The 19,002-nt window shown below is 37.5% G+C and overlaps 1 protein-coding gene across 1 annotated transcript in view; it reads right to left on the bottom strand.

Annotated features, from left to right (window-relative positions):
• Positions 1–941: 941 nt before the first annotated feature.
• Positions 942–19,002, bottom strand: part of Dennd6a (DENN domain containing 6A) — a 44,815-nt gene continuing 26,754 nt past the window's right edge. The window contains exons 10-20 of the mRNA XM_051176734.1: positions 17,255–17,377; positions 16,808–16,903; positions 13,244–13,338; positions 10,744–10,809; positions 10,407–10,471; positions 8,289–8,378; positions 5,946–5,999; positions 5,731–5,840; positions 5,304–5,406; positions 4,063–4,137; positions 942–3,422 (exon numbers count right to left, since the gene is read on the bottom strand). Of these exons, the coding sequence (XP_051032691.1) occupies positions 3,291–3,422; positions 4,063–4,137; positions 5,304–5,406; positions 5,731–5,840; positions 5,946–5,999; positions 8,289–8,378; positions 10,407–10,471; positions 10,744–10,809; positions 13,244–13,338; positions 16,808–16,903; positions 17,255–17,377 (1,009 nt within the window). The 3' untranslated portion in view covers positions 942–3,290. The remainder of the gene's footprint in view (positions 3,423–4,062; positions 4,138–5,303; positions 5,407–5,730; positions 5,841–5,945; positions 6,000–8,288; positions 8,379–10,406; positions 10,472–10,743; positions 10,810–13,243; positions 13,339–16,807; positions 16,904–17,254; positions 17,378–19,002) is intronic.

The raw sequence follows: 19,002 nt of genomic DNA, 5'->3' as shown, positions 1-19,002 counted from the left end.
CTTAGATATGGTGAGCAAAGTCTCTACCACTGTTATATCATAGCTGCTATCTTTGAAAAGAGTAAAAAATAAAAGCAAACTGAAATTTAAATGTGTTTTTATATGTTGTATTTATGTATTTGGGTTTGGGGTTTGTTTCCAAGAAAGGGTTTCTCTATGTAGCCCTAGATATCCTCAAACACACTAAGTGAACCAAGCTGGCCTTGAACTCACAGGGATCCTCCTGCCTCTGCCTCCCAAGTGCTGGGATTAAAGGCATGCCTCAGCATTCCTAGTCTTATGTATGGGTACACATCAGTATGTGCAGGTATGAGCCAAAGATCAACACTGACTGCTGTTCCCCAGGAACCATCTATTTTGTTTACTAAAGATAATTTTTCATTAGCGCTCACAAACTAAGTTACAGTGGCTGATGAGTGGGACACAAGGACCCACCTGTCTCTCTCTCCCCAGTGCTAGAATTAAAAGCATATGCCACTGCACCTGGCTTTTTAAATGTGTCCTCATGTTTCTAAAGCAAGCATTTTATCAAATGAGCTATATTCCCAGCCTCTAAGGGTATTTTTTTTAATCAAAGGTAAAACAAAATAAAATAATCTAACAATACCTAGATAATGAAACTAAAGACTTTTTGTCTTTTTTTTTCACCCAGGCAGGGTTGTGCCAGGTTGTGCTGTGCTGCCCAGGATACTCTTGAGCACCTGAAATCAAGCAATTCTCCTGCCTCAAAATCCAAATTAGCTGGAACTATTGGCATGTGCTACTACACTTGGTTAAATTACTTACCAGATTATTTTATAATCTGTAAATTGGGGTGTTAAACATATTAATCTCTTGGGACTAAGATACTAATCTTTTAATTTCACCCTGTTCATAGTAAATAAACAGAAAAAGGTTTTGATTTTAATTTTTTTGAAAAAAAATCATCTACAAATAAAATACTTTTATAATGTACAAGTTTTATTATGTATATTTTTCCAAGTATTCCAAATATAAGAAATATAAGTTAGGGCTGGAGATAGAGATTGGTTGGCAGACAGCTTGCCTAGGATGCAAGAAACCTTGGGTTCAAACCTCAGCACCACATAAACCAGGCACAGTGGAATAGGCCTGTGATCCCCAAACTGAGGAGGTGGACAGGAAGATCAGTTCAAGTTCATCCTTGGCTACACAGAGAGTTTGAAGCCAGCTGGGACACAAGAAAGCCTGTCTCCAAAACAAAAACTGACCAGAAGAGAAGACATAACACGAGCTGTCCAAGTGTTTTAGAATCCAAGGCTTTAATTCAGCTTTTGGTAATGACCATAAATGCCTCCACAAAACCTCTTCTCACTGTGAATTGAAGGCACCAGGCATTATGTAACACCCTAAAAGCACTGATTCTTTCTTATGCTGGTGGAGATATATTAAATGGCAGGGTTGGAATATTAAACTCAAAAAAAAAAAAAAAAAAAAAACAATTATGAAAATCACATAAAAAAATTAAGTTACCATTGAGTCTTTCTGGGGTTTTCAGTGCAACCTTACACTATTCTTGCAGGTACATAATTTGAAGTTAAGAGATAAAGTAGTTGAGTATGATTTGGTTTTCAACATGTGTTAAATTTCTGTTATATGTAGTAAATATGAAGACAGCATTATCATTTCATGTTATTCTTTAGTTCTGGAAAATAAATTTCAAATGATATATCCCATAGAAATAGTATTTTAAAAGATACTTGATATAACACTAATGACTTTCATATTCATGTCACAAACTGTATATAAATTGTGAAATTACTAAAATACATTGTTTTTAAAAATAATAAGATGGCCATTTCTACCTAAATAAAGTTTCCCAGAAAGTTGTGAAGTACTTTAGCATATAAAAGTAGTTGCCATTTTTCTGAAAGGTCAGTATTGTTTCACAAAATAACCCATACAATCTACACAAATGATTTCACCCAAATGCCATTCTCTTTCTATGACAGCGGTCAAGAGACTGTATCCATGACTAAAGGGCACACTTGGATATGAGACCATAGTCACAAGCACAGGGAATCCTTCTTAGATCAGGAATGCCCTTTAACATCAATAGAAAACAAGAGATGGCTTCTGAAGCCACTCTTTGACAAACACGTATACCTAATTTTGGCTGTTTGAAGGGTACTTACAAGACACCGCTATTTACATATGTGCTACTTCTGTGTGCCTATTTGAACAGTGGCTTCTGCAGACACTCCCATTTAAACACAAACCAAACAATCTTAACACACAAATTATACTATTCTGCTCTTGGCAAGATAGTATAAACAAAACAGACAGACAAAACTATAATATGGATTTAGACAAAAGTTCTCATATCAAATAACAGCAGGAAAAATATTATGAAAATCATTAGTTTAGGGAAAATAGTATCACCCAACAAATAATGTTGAAAGTTAAAGTTAAAATTCTCAAGTAATTGTTACATGAGTGGCTTATGAATACTTGTGACATATGAATAATTATTTTTAAAATACAGCTGACTATAACATTCATAGTGAGAATGTCTTCAAAAGACATAGAAGTTAATTAATTTATACAGGCCCAATCAGTAAAAGGGCAGAGGAAGCTCCATTCCTAGAACTACATATGCCTCCTTCCTCGAGAACAGCCTATAAGACTTCACTTTGAAAATGACAAGGAAACGGTGAAATGAAAAGTACATGATATTTTAAAACACTCATCAACAAATATAAGGGGCAAGAAGAAACACTTTTGAGCAAATCATTACTTGACATGATGCCTCATAAGGTTGCATATCATAATTAAAAAAGGAAAAGTTTTACAATTAGCAGCTGGACCCTGTGAAACATAGGACAATGGAAGGCACTACATAAGCCTCAGTTATATCTAACTATAGTTGGAAAATTCAGTTTTTCCTTCTTAAGAGAACAGCCAGTGTGAGCATTATTTTTATATTCCCCTGAGTTTCAACTTGATTGGGCAAAGCAGCACCAATTTTAAAAATACCTGCAATGCCGGCACTGCAGCTTGGAGTCACTTATACTGATGGCCCCACAGGTCTCTCTCTCATAAGAGCACTTCAGAACATGATTAAAAATACGGAAATGCCTTTCAGTATTTCAGTATCGTGGAACCGCCACAGAATGCACTAAAAATGTCTCTGTGAACTTCAGTCCTTCCATCTGTATCTAGCCATTGCTGCTGTTTTCCATGTTACTGCTGCTCAGACAGCTCCTTTGTGCGTCTGGATGAAATATCAGTTTGCTTCACGGTGCAGCCCTTTTTGGCTGTAAAATCTTGTATCATGTCATGCCAGTCTTGAGCAGTATGCCCTGCAGGTCCTCTGGCAATGCTAAGATGATTGCATCTATATGTGTCCGTAACTTCGCCACAGTGTCAGGTTTCACAGGTAAATGCTCTCGGTCAGCCTGTAACTACATAAAGGACAGTTTAAGTGAATCTGTAATGATGCATTGTGCTTACTACATCAAACCTCTTTCATATCCTGATCACTTCAAACTTTAGGTCTTAGTCTAGAATTTATAGAAAACTGTAAAGAACATTCCACTAAATGGGGAATAACCTCAACAAAAAGTTATTCTATAAATTCACAAATGATGCCTGAAGATTATCGTGTGGCATAAACTCTAAATGAGATGATAATTGTGTAGCTTTCAAAAGACTCCATTATAAGTATCTTTAGAGGGACTGTAGAGATAGCTCAGCAGTTAAGGGCACTGGATGTTTGGTTCCCAGCACATCTTCACTGTTTCAATGGATGGGGTGCCCTCTTTTGGCCTCAACAAACACTGCAAGCATACAGTACACAAGTTCAGGCTGAACACTCATACACATAAAGCAATTTAAAATTATTTAAATATCTTTAGAATAATTTGGAATCATTGTGATTCTGTTTGAGTGAAATAATATTTCTAGTGAGATCTACCATCAATTGTCCAATCTCATATCTTCTCTAAATGTTATTTCTGTGGTACAAAAAAAGAGTCAACTCAGGTGAGAAAAACATTCCCACAAAAAGGTCCATTTTATACCTTCATCTCTTTAGTTACATACCAACTTATTTTTCAGCTTCAACACAAGGTCTACTGTTTCTACTTCTGTGTGTGTCTGGATCCAGAGAAGGAGGTCCTAGACAGTAAGAAAATCCCAAATTGGTACATACTCAAAAAATACTTGAGGAAGGACGAAACGGGAAGGAAGACAGGGCATACAACTCCAACACAGCAGTACAGTGCAAGGGGAATTTTCATGAAAATCTAAAAATTGTTAAGTAGATAATTTCTAATATTAGCCAAAACAACTGTAAACAAAATTTAAGAAAACTCCTTTCTGAAGTGGCCCTTTATGCAATACTAATCTTTATTACTGTAAGAGTAATTTATAAGGAATTTTAGCTAGCAAATAAAAACAAAATGTAAATGAATGCATTATTCTATATAAATTTTGTAACTTCAAATAAGATTTTCATAGGGCTTACTTGTGGATGCTTTCATCATGGTATTTTTCTAAAAGCCATAGTCACTAGGAGTTTATAATTACAAAAGATAGCACTGTGACCAGCCCACCTCAACATTTAAAGCAAAATACAAAAGATTATATTGTCTCAAGAAATTGACTTTGAAGTAGGCTGGTGGTGAGTTACAAGTATAAAATGCAGCCCGACCACATGAACAAAACTGTCAACACTAACTGGAGATGGTGATTAAGTCACACTGGAAACAGCTGGGGTGAGGCTGCAGGGACGTGTACTCTGCTTTATAGAATTTGCCAAGTTCTGTGGTATAATATTCCCACTGCAGGTGACTTGATGCTACTAACTGAGGTCTGAACACAGAACTGGGAAGAGATGTACACAGTTAGTTCATGTACACCAACAAAAAGCACACAGTTGGGGTGGTGCAAACTGAGTCAAGCTCACTGAACCTAAAACCACAGCTGCAGAACACAGATCACAATGCCCCTACCCTCAATGAATTTTTGTGACAAGAGTGCTGTGGCTCATAGGACAAGATATGAGTAAGTTAGCTATGAGCACTATTTATAATAAAGTGGGGCTCAGTGGATAAAGACATTATTGTCAAGCCTGATACCTTCATTTAGACCTGGGACCCTCATGGTAGAAGGAGAGAACTGATTCCTGAAAGCTGTCCTCTGACCTCCACACTCATACTATAGCATGCATGCACACACACAAGTAAGTAAATGTAGTAAAGTGGATTCTAAATATTACTTGCAACCTCTAAAATATTTTTTGTACTCTTAATACTTGTATCACACTAACACAGTTTTCTAACCTCTTCACAAAGAGCTTCTAGATGAAGTGCCTCCAATTTTTGGGTCATTTCTTTCCGCCGGGTCTTGAACCAGCCATCAAAATTTGGAGACTTTAGAAAGTGCCTACAAAAATAAATTTTAAAAAAAGCAAAATTTGGTAATATTTATTTCTTCTTTCAATACCCCCTCTTAAAAATAAAACAACAAACAGAACATAATAATAAACAAACAAACAAAAACCAAAGTCTCAAGTAATCCAGGCTAATCTCCAACTTGGTATGACACTGAGGATGACATTACAATGTGCCACCACGCTAACCTTTCAATCCTTTTGTATAGTTCAGAATTACATGTTACATGGATAATCTGTGTTTTATAACTAGCTTTTTTGTTTTTGTTTTTAAGTAAAGATCCACAGATGGGTGGAAAATAAGTAAAGAAATTAACCGATAAAGTCCAATCCAATCGCCCTTTATTCCAGATGTCAGTTGAGGTCCTGTTTTTTCAAGTGTTTTCATAAATTCTTCTGGAAGGAACTGTCTTAACTGGGGTGGACTCTAGAAAACAAGGCATACTATATTTAGAGATAAGGAACTGCTCTATTCAAAGAGAGTAATTATAGCTGGACAGCTCAAAGAGGAAACTGCTTGACTATCACATACCTTCCACGGAGAAATACTTTTCTGCAAAGGCATCAAGCTCGCCACATATCTTTCCTAGAGCCAAAATAAATCACATAAATAGACAGACAGACAGACACTAGGAGTCCTTACAGTCTCACTTAAGGCTCTTACATTTTAATAAAATGGTTTTCCAAGTGATACTAGGACACACCAACTTTTTTCACCCAGTTTCTGGCTTATAACAGTGGGTTACAAAAATCTCTTGTCTTCCCTGGTCTTGCTGACCATGAGTTCACCTTTTGTCTTGTCTGAAAGTAGTTGTTAAGACCTCCATTTCAGAAAAGGTTTGAAACACACCTTAAGGAATTAATCTCACAGACAGGCTTTGCTGACTTTCACCACCTAGTCTGACAGCATCCAATCAGAACATGCACTCTTTGTGCCAATACTATTTGAATACAGACATGCATGCTTCAATTATGCTTATGCAATGAAGTCTTGGTAGCAATCCAAAGGACATGGGTTAGAGAGATTCAAGATAGCAGAATACGTGACATTTACAGAGGGTGGCACATTCAGAGACATCACGCAAAGTCTATGCTCTCCCTCCATACCCTATCCTATCTATTTATCTGTACTCTTTGAAATATTACGTATAATTAACATCGTTTTCCCCAAGTCATTCAAGTAAATTAGTAGAACCACAAAAAGGGGATTATGAGATTTAGAGTAGATCAGTAATAAGCACAGCATGGAGCTTGTAACTGGCATCTAACATGGAGTAGAACAAACTCAAGAATCAAGCCCTCAGCTTTTGGATCTGAAGCTATTGCCAGGTATAGAGTCAGAATTAAATTAGGGGATACCTTGCTGATATCTACTACAGAACTGAATGCCACACCTCACAGAGTCACAGATTCCATAGATCTAGTGAGTATACAGAAAGAAAAAGTGAGCCCCAATGTTTTATTTACTGTGTATGTGTTTGTGGATCATCTTAACAACCTGAATCTGAGTTTTCCTATTATGTTCCTTCAATGATTTCATCATTTCCCACAAAAGACTGCCCCAGTTAAATTGAGTTGGGAAGTCATGTTTCAACAAAATTTAACTAAGATTTGGATACTCAGATTACGTTTCCTTTGTTTTGCTTTGTTCCTTTCAGAGATTGGTGGCTTGCTGTATTGCGCAAGCTTATCTTGAACTCATGGCTCAACCGATCCTTCCGCCTTAGCTTCCCAAGTAGCTGGTACATGGCACTGTGTCCAGCTCATAATTTTGTTTAAAATAATTTATGCATGAGTGCATGATATATATGTGTGTGTGTATCACAGCACACACGTGGAAGTCAGAGGACAGCTGTGGGCTTGGTTCTCTCCTTTCAACTTTACATGGGTCTCAGGGTTTGAACAAGTTGCCAAGCTTGTGCAGCAACTGCCTTTACTTCTGAGCTCTCACACCAGCCCTTGTTTGGTTTGCTGAAATGGTCTTGCTATGTACTCCTGGCTATCCTTGAAATCATATCCTCCTACCTCCAGACCAATTGTTGGAATTACAGGACTATGCTATTCTATCTGGTTCTAAGCTCATATATTTTTAAGGTCTTGTGTATGGGTGTGCACACGCACACATGAGCATACACATGGATACCAGAACCTGATGTGGAATGACCTAAAGTTAGAATTACAGGTGGTTTTGAACCTCTGGAAATGGATGCTCGGAGGCATGACCTTGGAGGAAGTGTGTCATGTGAGAGTGGACTGTGAGGTCTCATATATGTTCAAGCTATGCCTTGTACACAGTCTCCCACTGCCTGTAGATCAAGATCCTCCAGCCCCATGCTGCCATGTCCAGCCATGAAGATAATGGACAAAACCTCTGAAACTATAAGCCAGCCTCAATTAAATCTTTTCCTTTATAAGAGTTGCCATGGTCATGTAGTCTCTTCCCAGTAATAAAACCCTTACATACACACACTTCCTCTCTCTCTCATATACATAATCATAATCTATTCTGCCTATATGTTATTTGTTTGTGTGTTTTCAGGGCTGACTCCCTGGGAAAGACTTTCTCCCACTCTCAACCTCCCTGAGTTGCTATAGTTTCTGTCTAAGGTAGAGGCCTCATGAACTTTTCCCTTTTATGTGAGCATGCCTATTGTTGCCATGCTTAGGCAGCCATGTTCTTAGGGATATCTTTCTGAGTGCTATTCTTTCTCCTTTAAACCTAGTGCCTGAAATGTATCTAAAGGTCTTTTAATAAAAATAAAAAAAAACACAACAAACTTGAAAAGTATTTAGGGACCCTAGAATCAGCCACACATGGACAAGCAAACTGAGGATCAAATGACTTCTCAGCAAATCATTAATATTAATAACTTACTAATGGAATGATGAAACTTTGTGTCAGTTCTAAAAAATAGCGTCTGAGAATAACACTTTGAGCCTCAGAAGGACGTTTCTGCTGCACACCCTGGAAAGTAGAAAACAGACACTTGTATGTTAGTATTAGGGAACATCAGAAAAATGAGCAAATCCAACTGCTTTGTAAATAGGCATTTAAATTTAATACCAACCAACCAAGAAAACAAACAAACAAACAAAACAAACAAAAAACCCCTAGACTGTTATACTGAAGTAACTTAATTAGAAGTTTATTTTGTAAACTCTGTAAAAGGACATTTTAGCTGGAGGCTAGGGAGTCAGGATGGGGAGGAAAGGCTGACCTGTAACTGCAGTTAAGTTACAGTTGGATAGGAGCAAGCTGTGCTATTGTACAGTATAGTGACCATAGAACACTTAAGTACTAAATATCTCAAAAAACATAGGATTTTAAATGTTTCACCACAAAGTGATGATAAACATTTGAAGAAATAGGTATCTTTAACCAGATTTAAACATTACACAATGTATACATAGATCAAAATATCATAGTACTATACTGATACATATAATTTGCTTTTATCACTTAAATATAAATTTGATTTGATACCCTGTATGTCTATGAATACCATTTATTCCATACTTAAGAGCATTGGTTCCCAGTGAAAATAATCTTTATTTTGCATATGCTGTATTAACACTACAGACATCTTTAAAATATATTCTTACTGTTAGACATTGCTATAAAGTGTCAATAGCACCTAAGTTTCCAGAATGACTGCTGTTTTTCTATAGATACAGAACCAATAGTTAAGTACATGACTACTGCTGCACTGGTGTCTTGATTATGTGTGTGCACCTTACCAACGAAGCCATCTCTGCACCTCCTAATCTTTTAATATTTTTAATTTTAAAAGTTTTATTACACTTATTTGTGTATATGTGTGCATGTGCACATGTGTACCAAGGCGTTCTTGTATGTATCAGAGGATCATTTGTAGGAGTTAGATCTCTCATTCTCCACGTGGATCCTGGGATTGAATTCAGGTTTATGCATTTATTTTGTATATAGCGGTATGTGTGTATGACTGGGGAGGTAGGAAGTGGCACATATGTACCATAGCAAAATGTGTGAAGGGCAACTTGTAGGGGTTAGTTTTCTCCTCTCTCCTTACATCATATGGGTCCCAGAGATTAAATTCAGCTTGGCAGCCAACACCTTTACCTGTTGAACTTTCTTGCCAGTTCTATTTATTTTTGAGACAAGTACTCACTATTTAGCCAGGTTTTTCTAGAACTTAAGATCATCCTGTCTCGGTTTCCTAGTGCTAGTATTACAGGTATGAGCTACAATATCCAGCCCTAAAGCTTGGGTTTAAGGGCTGAGGAGTGCATAAACCAAAAGTGATTTAGGACTAGCAAGATGGCTCAATGAATAAAGGCATTTTCCCTGGAACTCACACTCACATAAAAGATGTAAAGAGAGAATCAGCTCTACGGTACAATGTTTTCCTGAACCCCCACCATCACACACACACACACACACACACACACACACACCATCATCATATACCATCACACATGCACCATCATACACACAGATTCTTTAAATATATTTATTATTTTTTCTTATTTTATATATCGATCCCAGTTCCCTCTCCCTCCCTCCCATTCTATCCCCCCTCACTCCACAGGGAGGGTGATGCAGTCCAGAAGGGATCATCAAAATCGTCAAGTCATTTGGAATAGGGTCTAGGCCCTCCCTCCTGCCCCTAGGCTAAGGGAGTATCCCTCTAAAGGCAATGTCACACAGATTTTTTTTTTAATTTTTCAAAGAGAATCCAAGCCAAGGCATGATGGCACATACCTATAATGCAGAAGCAGGAGGTCTTCATAATGAGTTCTAGGCCAGCCAGGTGAGATTCCAGGCTAAGGATATGCCTCAAAGGTAAAGCACTTGCCTAGCATGCATTAGACCCTGGTTCAACCAACGGTTATTGTTTTTTATGACTTGAGGTTCTACTTTACACTACTATATTAAAAAAAAAAAGTGCCACACATTGTCTAGCTAAACGTTACAACAAGGAGAATTAAATCAAAAATATGAGCAAGTATTTACCTTCTGGAGTTGTTTTATGATCTCCTCATCTCTGTTTAGATATGGCTTGTAAGAAGTATAAACTCCTAAGAAAAGAAAAGAAAAAGAAAACCCAACAACCTAAATGAGTACATACTTAAAGTTAACAAAAGTCTGGGCCAGCAGGATGACTTAGCTGGGAAAAGTATTTGCTATGCAAGCCTCACTACAAGAGTTCCATCCATCCCTGGAATCCATGTTGGAAGGAGAAAAATGACTCCCAAACACTGTCCTCTTACCTTCACACATGCACTATGACATTTTCATGCAGACATTCAAAAATATATACAAAATAAAAATCATTAATAAATATCAATACCAGGTTTAGAATCCAGAGTTTTTAGGTTCTTCAATTTTTTTACTTTAACTTGTTTAGGAATTTCACCTGGAAAAAAAAAAAAACATACAAAATTATTATAAACTGGGCTGAGGATATAACTTAGTGACAGAACTATATTTGCCTGGCATGCTCAACTTTAGCATTATACTATTCTCAGATAATACATGCTATAGGACTCATGTGTATGGCTAAAATGTTTTCTTTGTGCAACAAAAACTATGCTGGGGAGGGAAATAATTTAGCAGTAAGTTTCATATTTCTTATAGTCACTAAGTGCTTCATCACAAAACACAAAAACACACCAGTACTGCAGGCTTCACTCTGAGCTCCAATCCTAGTCATTAGTGGGAGGAAAGGCAGGTGGACTTAATCAAACACATTGTTTGATTCTGAAACAATTGTTTTAAAAGCATAGAATAGATGCCAGGAAGCTCTGACAAAAGGTCACAAATGTGAGGAAACAAACTGCAGTTCTATGATTATAAATACTAAAAGAGTTATTCAGTGTCTGATGTGAATAACAGACAAACAAGAGGGGCTTAACATTAGTAGAGTCATCTTAATGCACCTTTGCATGTTTGCACATAAAATCTTGACATAGAGCAAATTCATCTGTCCTGTTGTGAAATCACCAAATCCACTTTCTCATTAGAAATGATTGGTTTCTAATTAAAGCCAATATAAACTAGTACAGTTTGTTTTTTCTTTAGTAGACATTATTCTTAGGTTTTATTTTCCATTAATACAAAGTGAATAGTCTGAGTAGGTAAAATACAAAAAGAAAGACCTCTCTGCACTGGAACTAATTCCCTTGCAGTGTTAAACCAAACACACATTTCTAGAATAATTATAAACTTATGAGCCCAAGAGACAAACTCAGTTTTGCCATGCCTTACCTATGGGGCCCACCGCATATGCTTTTTCTATAATTGTATAGATGCTGTCGTTTTGAGTTTTCAAAGTCAGAATCCCCATCAGGGTATTATGCTGCACAACTTGTGTAGCATATGTGTAGGTCTGGTTTTCAGTTCAAGAAGCCAAACAATGTCCTAAGACATATTCTAGACATTCATGATTTATAGAGAATATCTGATTTCATGAATATGGTTCCAAATCCACAAGAAATAAAGGAAAAATAGGTATAATGAACTTCATCAAAACTAAAAAAGGCAGTCCACAAAATGGTGGGAAATTTACAAAGCATTTCTGATAAGAGACCAACATCCAGGGGCCCCTGCCTTCTTTTCAGACAAAGTCTCACAATGAGAACTTGTTAAAAATTCAGGTTGGCCTACAACTCATAGAGATTGCTTGGCTCTGCCTCCCAAGTGCTGGGGTGCTGGCATTAAAGACATTGCCACCATGCCCAGCTCCCCTATGGTGATTTTTAAAACAAGTTTATTAGTTCATACTATGTCAATAATGGTTTCTGGAAAAAGTTTCCTACCTCCATCCCTAAGGGAATTTTCCCCCCATAGGGGAAAAAAAAATAAAATAAAATAAAGAGCAATGTACTGATTACAGTCAATCAAAATCTAGATTAGTTAAAAAAAAAAAAAAAGATAAGCATAAAGATAAAAAAATTTTAAAAATCTCCCACGTCTTTTGTGAGTAGTGTACCTGCTGTTCTCTGTACCTTTCAACAAACTAATGGACTGACAGGAGCATGGCAATGTTAGGGAGTATCATTAAATTGGCATTTAAATTAAACATTCAATCTCAGAATGCATTTATTCATGTAACCGACACAATAAGACAAACACTGTATGTCTTTCTCAGGGGAAGCACAACCTGGGAGGACTCCCTTCATCAATACAATGCACAAGGCTAAACACATTTGCCTTAAGATCTACCTAAGACTTCCATACCAAATCTAGAATAATTCTAGCTTTTTGTTGTTGTTTTTGAGACAGGGTTTCTGTGTGTAGCCATGGGTATCCTAGAACTCACTCTGTAGATCAGACTGGCCTCCAACTTGGAGATCTGCATGCCTCTGCCTCCTGAGTGCTAATTATTAGAGACGATGCACCACCACTGCCTGGCCTTTCCTTCCTTGGTTTGGGAGGAGGTTTCCAGTCTGTAGCACATGCTGGCCTAAACTATGTAGCCCAGGCTGGCCTTGAATTCACAATCCTCCTGCCTCAGTCTCTAAAGTACTAGCTAGAATCATACATTGGAATTTTGACATCAGGCTATCATTTTAGTTTCCTATAAAACTTTACTCAAGCATAGTAGAATTACATATTGCATCTGGCTTAAAAGATAAAAACCTTAATTTCCTTGGGCTTCATAAAAATGCTTTTCAGCTGGGGCGTATGCCCACTTTAGTGAGAAGCTGTGACTCTCCTCCAAAGACACTTGTCTAGGCTGCCTCCAACAATGTTACCAGTAATATAAACAGCACCAGAGAACACAAGGGGAGACACAAGTAAGTGCTTAGTCCCATCACACACTGTGAACACCAAGTAGACATTATTACCTGCAGGTTTAAGATCTCCTATTCGAATAATGTGTGGCCAGTGCTGTAGTGTTTTAGCAAAAAAGGGGTTGGTTACTCCTAAGATGACTGAGGGCCTGGATTAAAAATGAGACCAAAAAAGGGTGCAAAGCAAAAAATTTAAAAGAATGTTAAATTACAGAAGAAAAAGCAACAGTTTCTGAGTGAGCAATATATAGATAGAATACCATTCCCTTACTTGGTTTATTACATATCAACATAATAGGCAACATATTCAGTATCAGACACATGTAGATAAAAATATATGATTATTTTTACATTTATTCATTTTATTTTATTCATGAGTGTTTTGCCTACATGTATGTCTGTGCATCACATGTATACTTGGTACCCTAGAAGGTCAGAAGAGGGCATCAGATCCCTTGGAACTGGAGTTAGGGATGGTTGTGAACCACCATGTGGATGCTAGGAATCAGACCTGGGACCTCTAGGAGAGCAGTCAGTACTTTTAACTGTGAACCAACTCCCCAGCCCCACAAAAACATGATCCTTAAAACAGCATATAGATATAAATGTATACACACTCAATCATGGTGACAACAATAAAAGCCCCTGAAGAACAAAATCAGAATGAAATGCACAATAACTACAAGGAGAAGCTGTAGTCTGCCAGGGTCTTAAATGACAGACTCACCAAAGACATGACACAGAGAAGACATGAAAGAAAGGTGGATAGTTTTTGTCAAGTGAGAAAAGAGATGAGGGCAAGGCAGAATAGTACACGCCAAGCAGCCAGGACAGGTCAGTGTTTACCCAGAACCACACACATAATCACAGGTGCTTCAGCACTCCTGAGCAGAATGGGGAGGAGAACAGAACAGTCAAGGACAGCACCAAGCATGTACAGTTAATATGTTATCTTGGGTTTTGTTTGCTTGGTTGGTTGGTTTGATTTTTCAAGACAGCGTTCTTTGTATAGTCTGGCTGTCCTGAAACTTGCTCTGTTCACAGACTGGCCTCAAACTCAGAGGGATCATCCTGCATCTGTGCTGGGATTAAAGGTGTGTACCACCACTGCCCAGCTAATCTTATCTTGTAAGCAAAGAGAAGTCACAAAGAATCAAGTGGAGGTATGCCACATAAAGGTTATAGATCACTGTAGGTGTGGCTTGAGGATACTCTGTAAGGAAGGGAAACTTGGGGGAAAAGCAGCAGTGGACAGAGGAAAAACTAGAGTTTAAAGAAGGGACTATGGAAAAAAGATAATAAATAGGTTGAGAGATGTTTTAGCGATGAACTGACAGAATTTAGTTAAGAGTTGTTAAGAAGACTTTAATACTATGATTTTGGTAACTAAGTCAAAACTAATACCATTTATCAAGAAAGTAATAGGAGATTAGAACAAAAAAAAAAGGAAATCAGTTAAACATGCTTAGTTTCAGATGCATTAAGAATATGGGTGTGAAATGGGCATGGTGGTATATGCCTATAATCCCAGCTCTTGAGAGGCAAAGGCAGGGGGACCAGTTCAAGATCAACCTAAACTACATTATCAAGTTCAAAGACATCCTGATGTATAAGGAGAGGTCTAGCCCAACAGTGCTGGGGATTGAGATCCCATCTCAAAAAGAAAGGACATACAGGTATAACATTCTATACTACCAATAACATATAGGTATGGGTGCTGATACAAAGATATATTTCAGTCATTAGTATAGGGTCTTTGAAGTTTTTATTCTGTAATTAGGCAAGATTGACCTTGAACTCAACTCAGGCTTCCTGCTCCAATCTCTCAAGTACTAAGATTACAGGAGTGAACTACTATGACAAGTTAATATAGAGTCTTTAAATTAATTATAATTAATTAAAAAAAAGTGAGCCTAATAGAGAGCACAAGATGACAGACAGACAGACAGACAGGCAGGAAGAGAAACAGGGAGAGGGAGAGAAACAAACATACTCTTGTACCATGGCATGCTGGGGTAGGGATGGTATCAGAAGACAATTTTCAGGAGTTGGCTCTCTCCTTCCACCTTCCTGAAGCAGGGTCTTTCACTGTTTCTGCTGATGTAATACATACTCCAGGCTGGCTGGCCCACAAGCTTCCAGGGGTTTCTCCTGCCTCTGCCTCCCATCTAACTGTAGAAGAGCTTAGACTACAAATGTATGCCACTGTATCCACTTGTGTACATGGGTTTTAGGGCTTGAGCATCAATTGACAGTTTGCATGGCAAGTGCTTTTACCTGCTTAGCCACCTCCTCAGCCTTAGTATAGGGTCTTAACAGAGACCATGGGTGCTGTTAACGTTAAACAGAAAATGATCTGTCTGAAAAAAGAACCCAGAAGACAATCTTTGAGGACATCAACATTTAAGAGAATAGCAGAGAAAAAAGTCTACACAAAAGAATAAAATCTACTACCAGACAGCCAGGAGACAGAAGGATCAAGGATTAAGATACTCTGAAGGTAAGTGTGAAGTAGGACTTCAATCCTATGGGAGGCTGAGGCAGAAGGATCAAAAGTTCAAGGCCAGTCTGGGCTATTTATAGAAATTCTATCTTAAAAATGTAACATCTGCCATCCTCATGGTTGGAATGTAGCACCAGGAGGCTCAGAAATCCAAGGTCAGCCTACATTACATGAGAGTCTGTCTCAATACACTAGGGCAATGGAGTTCTTGTTCAAGCAATGAGAATAAAAAATGTTGATGAATATTAAGAATTTAGCTTGGGGTTTGAAGAGACAGCTCAGAAGTTAAGAACACTGTCTACTCTTTCAGAGTACTCAGGTTCAGTTCCTAGCACCCACATGGCAGCTCACAACCATTTTGTAACTCCAGTTCCAGGGTGTCTGATGCCTTCAAGTCTCCATGAGCAGTGCAAGCACATGGTGTATAGACATCAGTGCAAACGAAACATACACATAAAATAAAAATAGATTTAAAAAAAAGAGATCCTATCAAAAAAAAAAAAAAAAAAAGCATGCCTTTAATTCCAGCAATTGGGAAGCAGAGGCAGGTGGATTTCTATGGGATTGAGGCTAGTCTGGTCTACATAGTGAGTTCCAGGGCAGCCAGGGATACACAGAGAGACTCTCTCTCAAAAAGCAAACAACAAACAAACAAAACCCTGAACAGGAAGTTTGCCTGCAACAAATACTGTGACATTCACAGAAAATCAAGAAGAAAGTGAACAGAAATTATTTTTGTTCTTCTAAAACTTTAGCTAAGAAATGAAGATAAACAATTATAAAACAGGAGCTAAAATGGAAAGAATACAATCATTTTTCCCTTCCACAGATCAGAAGAATTTTTCATAATCAAAGGAAAATATCTGAGATAAAGTTGGGTAATTGTTAATAACACAGAGTCTACTAAATAAAATCTCTTAAAGAAAGTAAGTTACTAACTCTTCAAATCTTAAATTATTACCAATATCTCCCCAAACCTTTTATAAAATCAATTTGTCATGAAATCAAAATTTTAAATTAAGAATTTATTACACAACAAAATTTATTATACAATTCTATAAAATTTTGGAAATAAAGGTAATACTTAATAAACAAAAGTTATTGTGTTTACTCACGGAGCTTGAGTACGGGTAGTATATTCTTTGAATTCACTATCATGAATAGTGAAGTAAGGTCGAAAATCACTATAGTACTTTAATGGAGAAATAGAGCTGTGGAACAGGAAGACACACAAATTAAGACAGTCATTAGACATTCATATAGTTAATATATACCCAGTAGACAAATTATTCCAATAATGCCTTTAGGTAAGCACTGATGACTAATATTATTTGGACTCTATCTAAAGTTCCAACTTCATGTAAATGAACGAGTGTGAGTGTGAGTGTGTGTGTGTGTGTGTGTTATTCGATGCAGCAGAAACATGGTTCCAACTCTAAGTGAACCTGTCTATCTTTTGATGCATTCTGAGAAAGCTGTTGCATGGATTAATGTAATGAGTGGGGAAACACCTCAGGCCAGAAATACTGAAAGTACCAGCATCAAGAACCCAATATACTCACTTAACAAGAGCCAGTACAGTTTCTGAAGACTCTGATGGTGATGGGGCCATAACCACAAGGGGCTCTCCCAATAGCACCAACTCCCACAGCATCTGACTATGAAGGAAAACTGGGCAGAAACACCTACAAAGCGTTTACACAGTAGGAATACTTAATTATTTATCCAAAGTTGCTTTTCTAATTCCCAAACAATCATTCTAAGAATTTCACATTGATACAAATTTTTCCTGCTACTGACAACTTGACCTGTAAAATTAACTAAGAATATGGTAATACAAAGAAATGCCCCACACACACACACACAGAGCCAGGTGTGAGATACACTCTTGTAATACTTGAAAGGGAGAAGCAGAAGGATCAGAAGAAGACCATCCTCAGATAGTGAGCCCAAGGCCTATCTCAAAAAGGAAAAGAAATAAAAGGAAAAAACAAAGCAAAACCAACCAATGTACCACTTTGACTTACTCTAATTTTTTATAAAATTAGATGCAACACAACACAGAACAGATGATAAACAATAAAAGCATGTCATCAAACTGTGTTAACATGACAGGCCTATTCTGTTAGCAATCCTTTGTTATACTTGAATTTCCATTCTAAGTATTTTGAAGGAAACAAAATAATCTTCCAAGGGGATGCTCACTAAATATCCATAACCTACAGCTCAGTGCTAAGTGGGGGCACAGTTCTGCACAGAGCATGTGCTTTACACAGTGCAAAGCCCTGGGTTCAATGAACACACACAGATGAACATTCTACAAAGAAAAAAGTCAATAATTAAAAAGAAGAAGAAGTCAAGTGTGGCAGAAAGAAAGCATGGAACAAGAAGTTCATCAGTGACTGATTCTGTTTCTGTACCAGCCCAAGAGCAAAGCTTCTGATAAAAAGAATGATGACAACAAAAAACAGGAGACCTCTACGTGACAAAGGAATTAATTAGTGGACAAATTCTCTTCCAAAGAAAGACTGCGTATTTCCACAGAAGCCCTGGAGTTAGTGTGGGCTATGAGGACATAATTCCACTAGTGTGTTTAAGTCTCAACATTTGGTAACTTTTATTTATTTAGTTTTCTTCCTTGTTTGGTGACAATTTTTCCCTAGCAGATTAGAGAAGAGAAAAAACTATTTCTAAACATCATAACCAATCTCACTAGTTAAAAGCACAAACATTCCCCCCAAACCAAAATAAACAAAAAACAAAAAAAAAAGGACATGTAAGTAAAAAAAGCATAAGACAAATTTATGAGATTAAAAAATAGACAGGTTAACTTAACAAAAAAAATTGCAAAGTAAAATCTCTCTTCAAAATGGCTGAAGGATAAGGCAAAAAGCTATTCCTTTTCCTCCCTAAGGGTCTCAAATCTAAAGCAGAAGACAGTAGGCATCTCTGCCAGAAAAGCCTGGTTGTGTGTGTGGAGGTGATGGTCCATGAAGCTGGTGGGACTCAGCTGTGGTGAAGAGGATGGGTATATGGTACTGGGATGGGTATCTGGTTTGGAGTCCAAAGCCTAGGACATACAAATGAGCTCACAAACCAGAAGAGTGTCCTACTGTGTAGTATCAGAGCTAGAGTGGACCAAGGGAGCTTGTCATGATGTGTGTGTATGTAAAAGCACCTAATATAAGCAACTTTAGATTTATGAAGTTTCACAGCAAAAGAAATAGAGTCCATTATGACAGGGAAGGCATGATGGCTGGAGGTTCCACCTATGGGTAGGAGCTGGTAGAAGCCTGGTTTATTACTTTTC

The sequence above is a fragment of the Phodopus roborovskii genome, unplaced genomic scaffold (assembly GCF_943737965.1).
Source record: "Phodopus roborovskii unplaced genomic scaffold, PHOROB, whole genome shotgun sequence".
NCBI classification, from domain to species: Eukaryota; Metazoa; Chordata; class Mammalia; order Rodentia; family Cricetidae; genus Phodopus; species Phodopus roborovskii.
The sequence above is the reverse complement of the archived record's forward strand: the minus strand, read 5'-3'. Positions and strand labels throughout refer to the sequence as shown.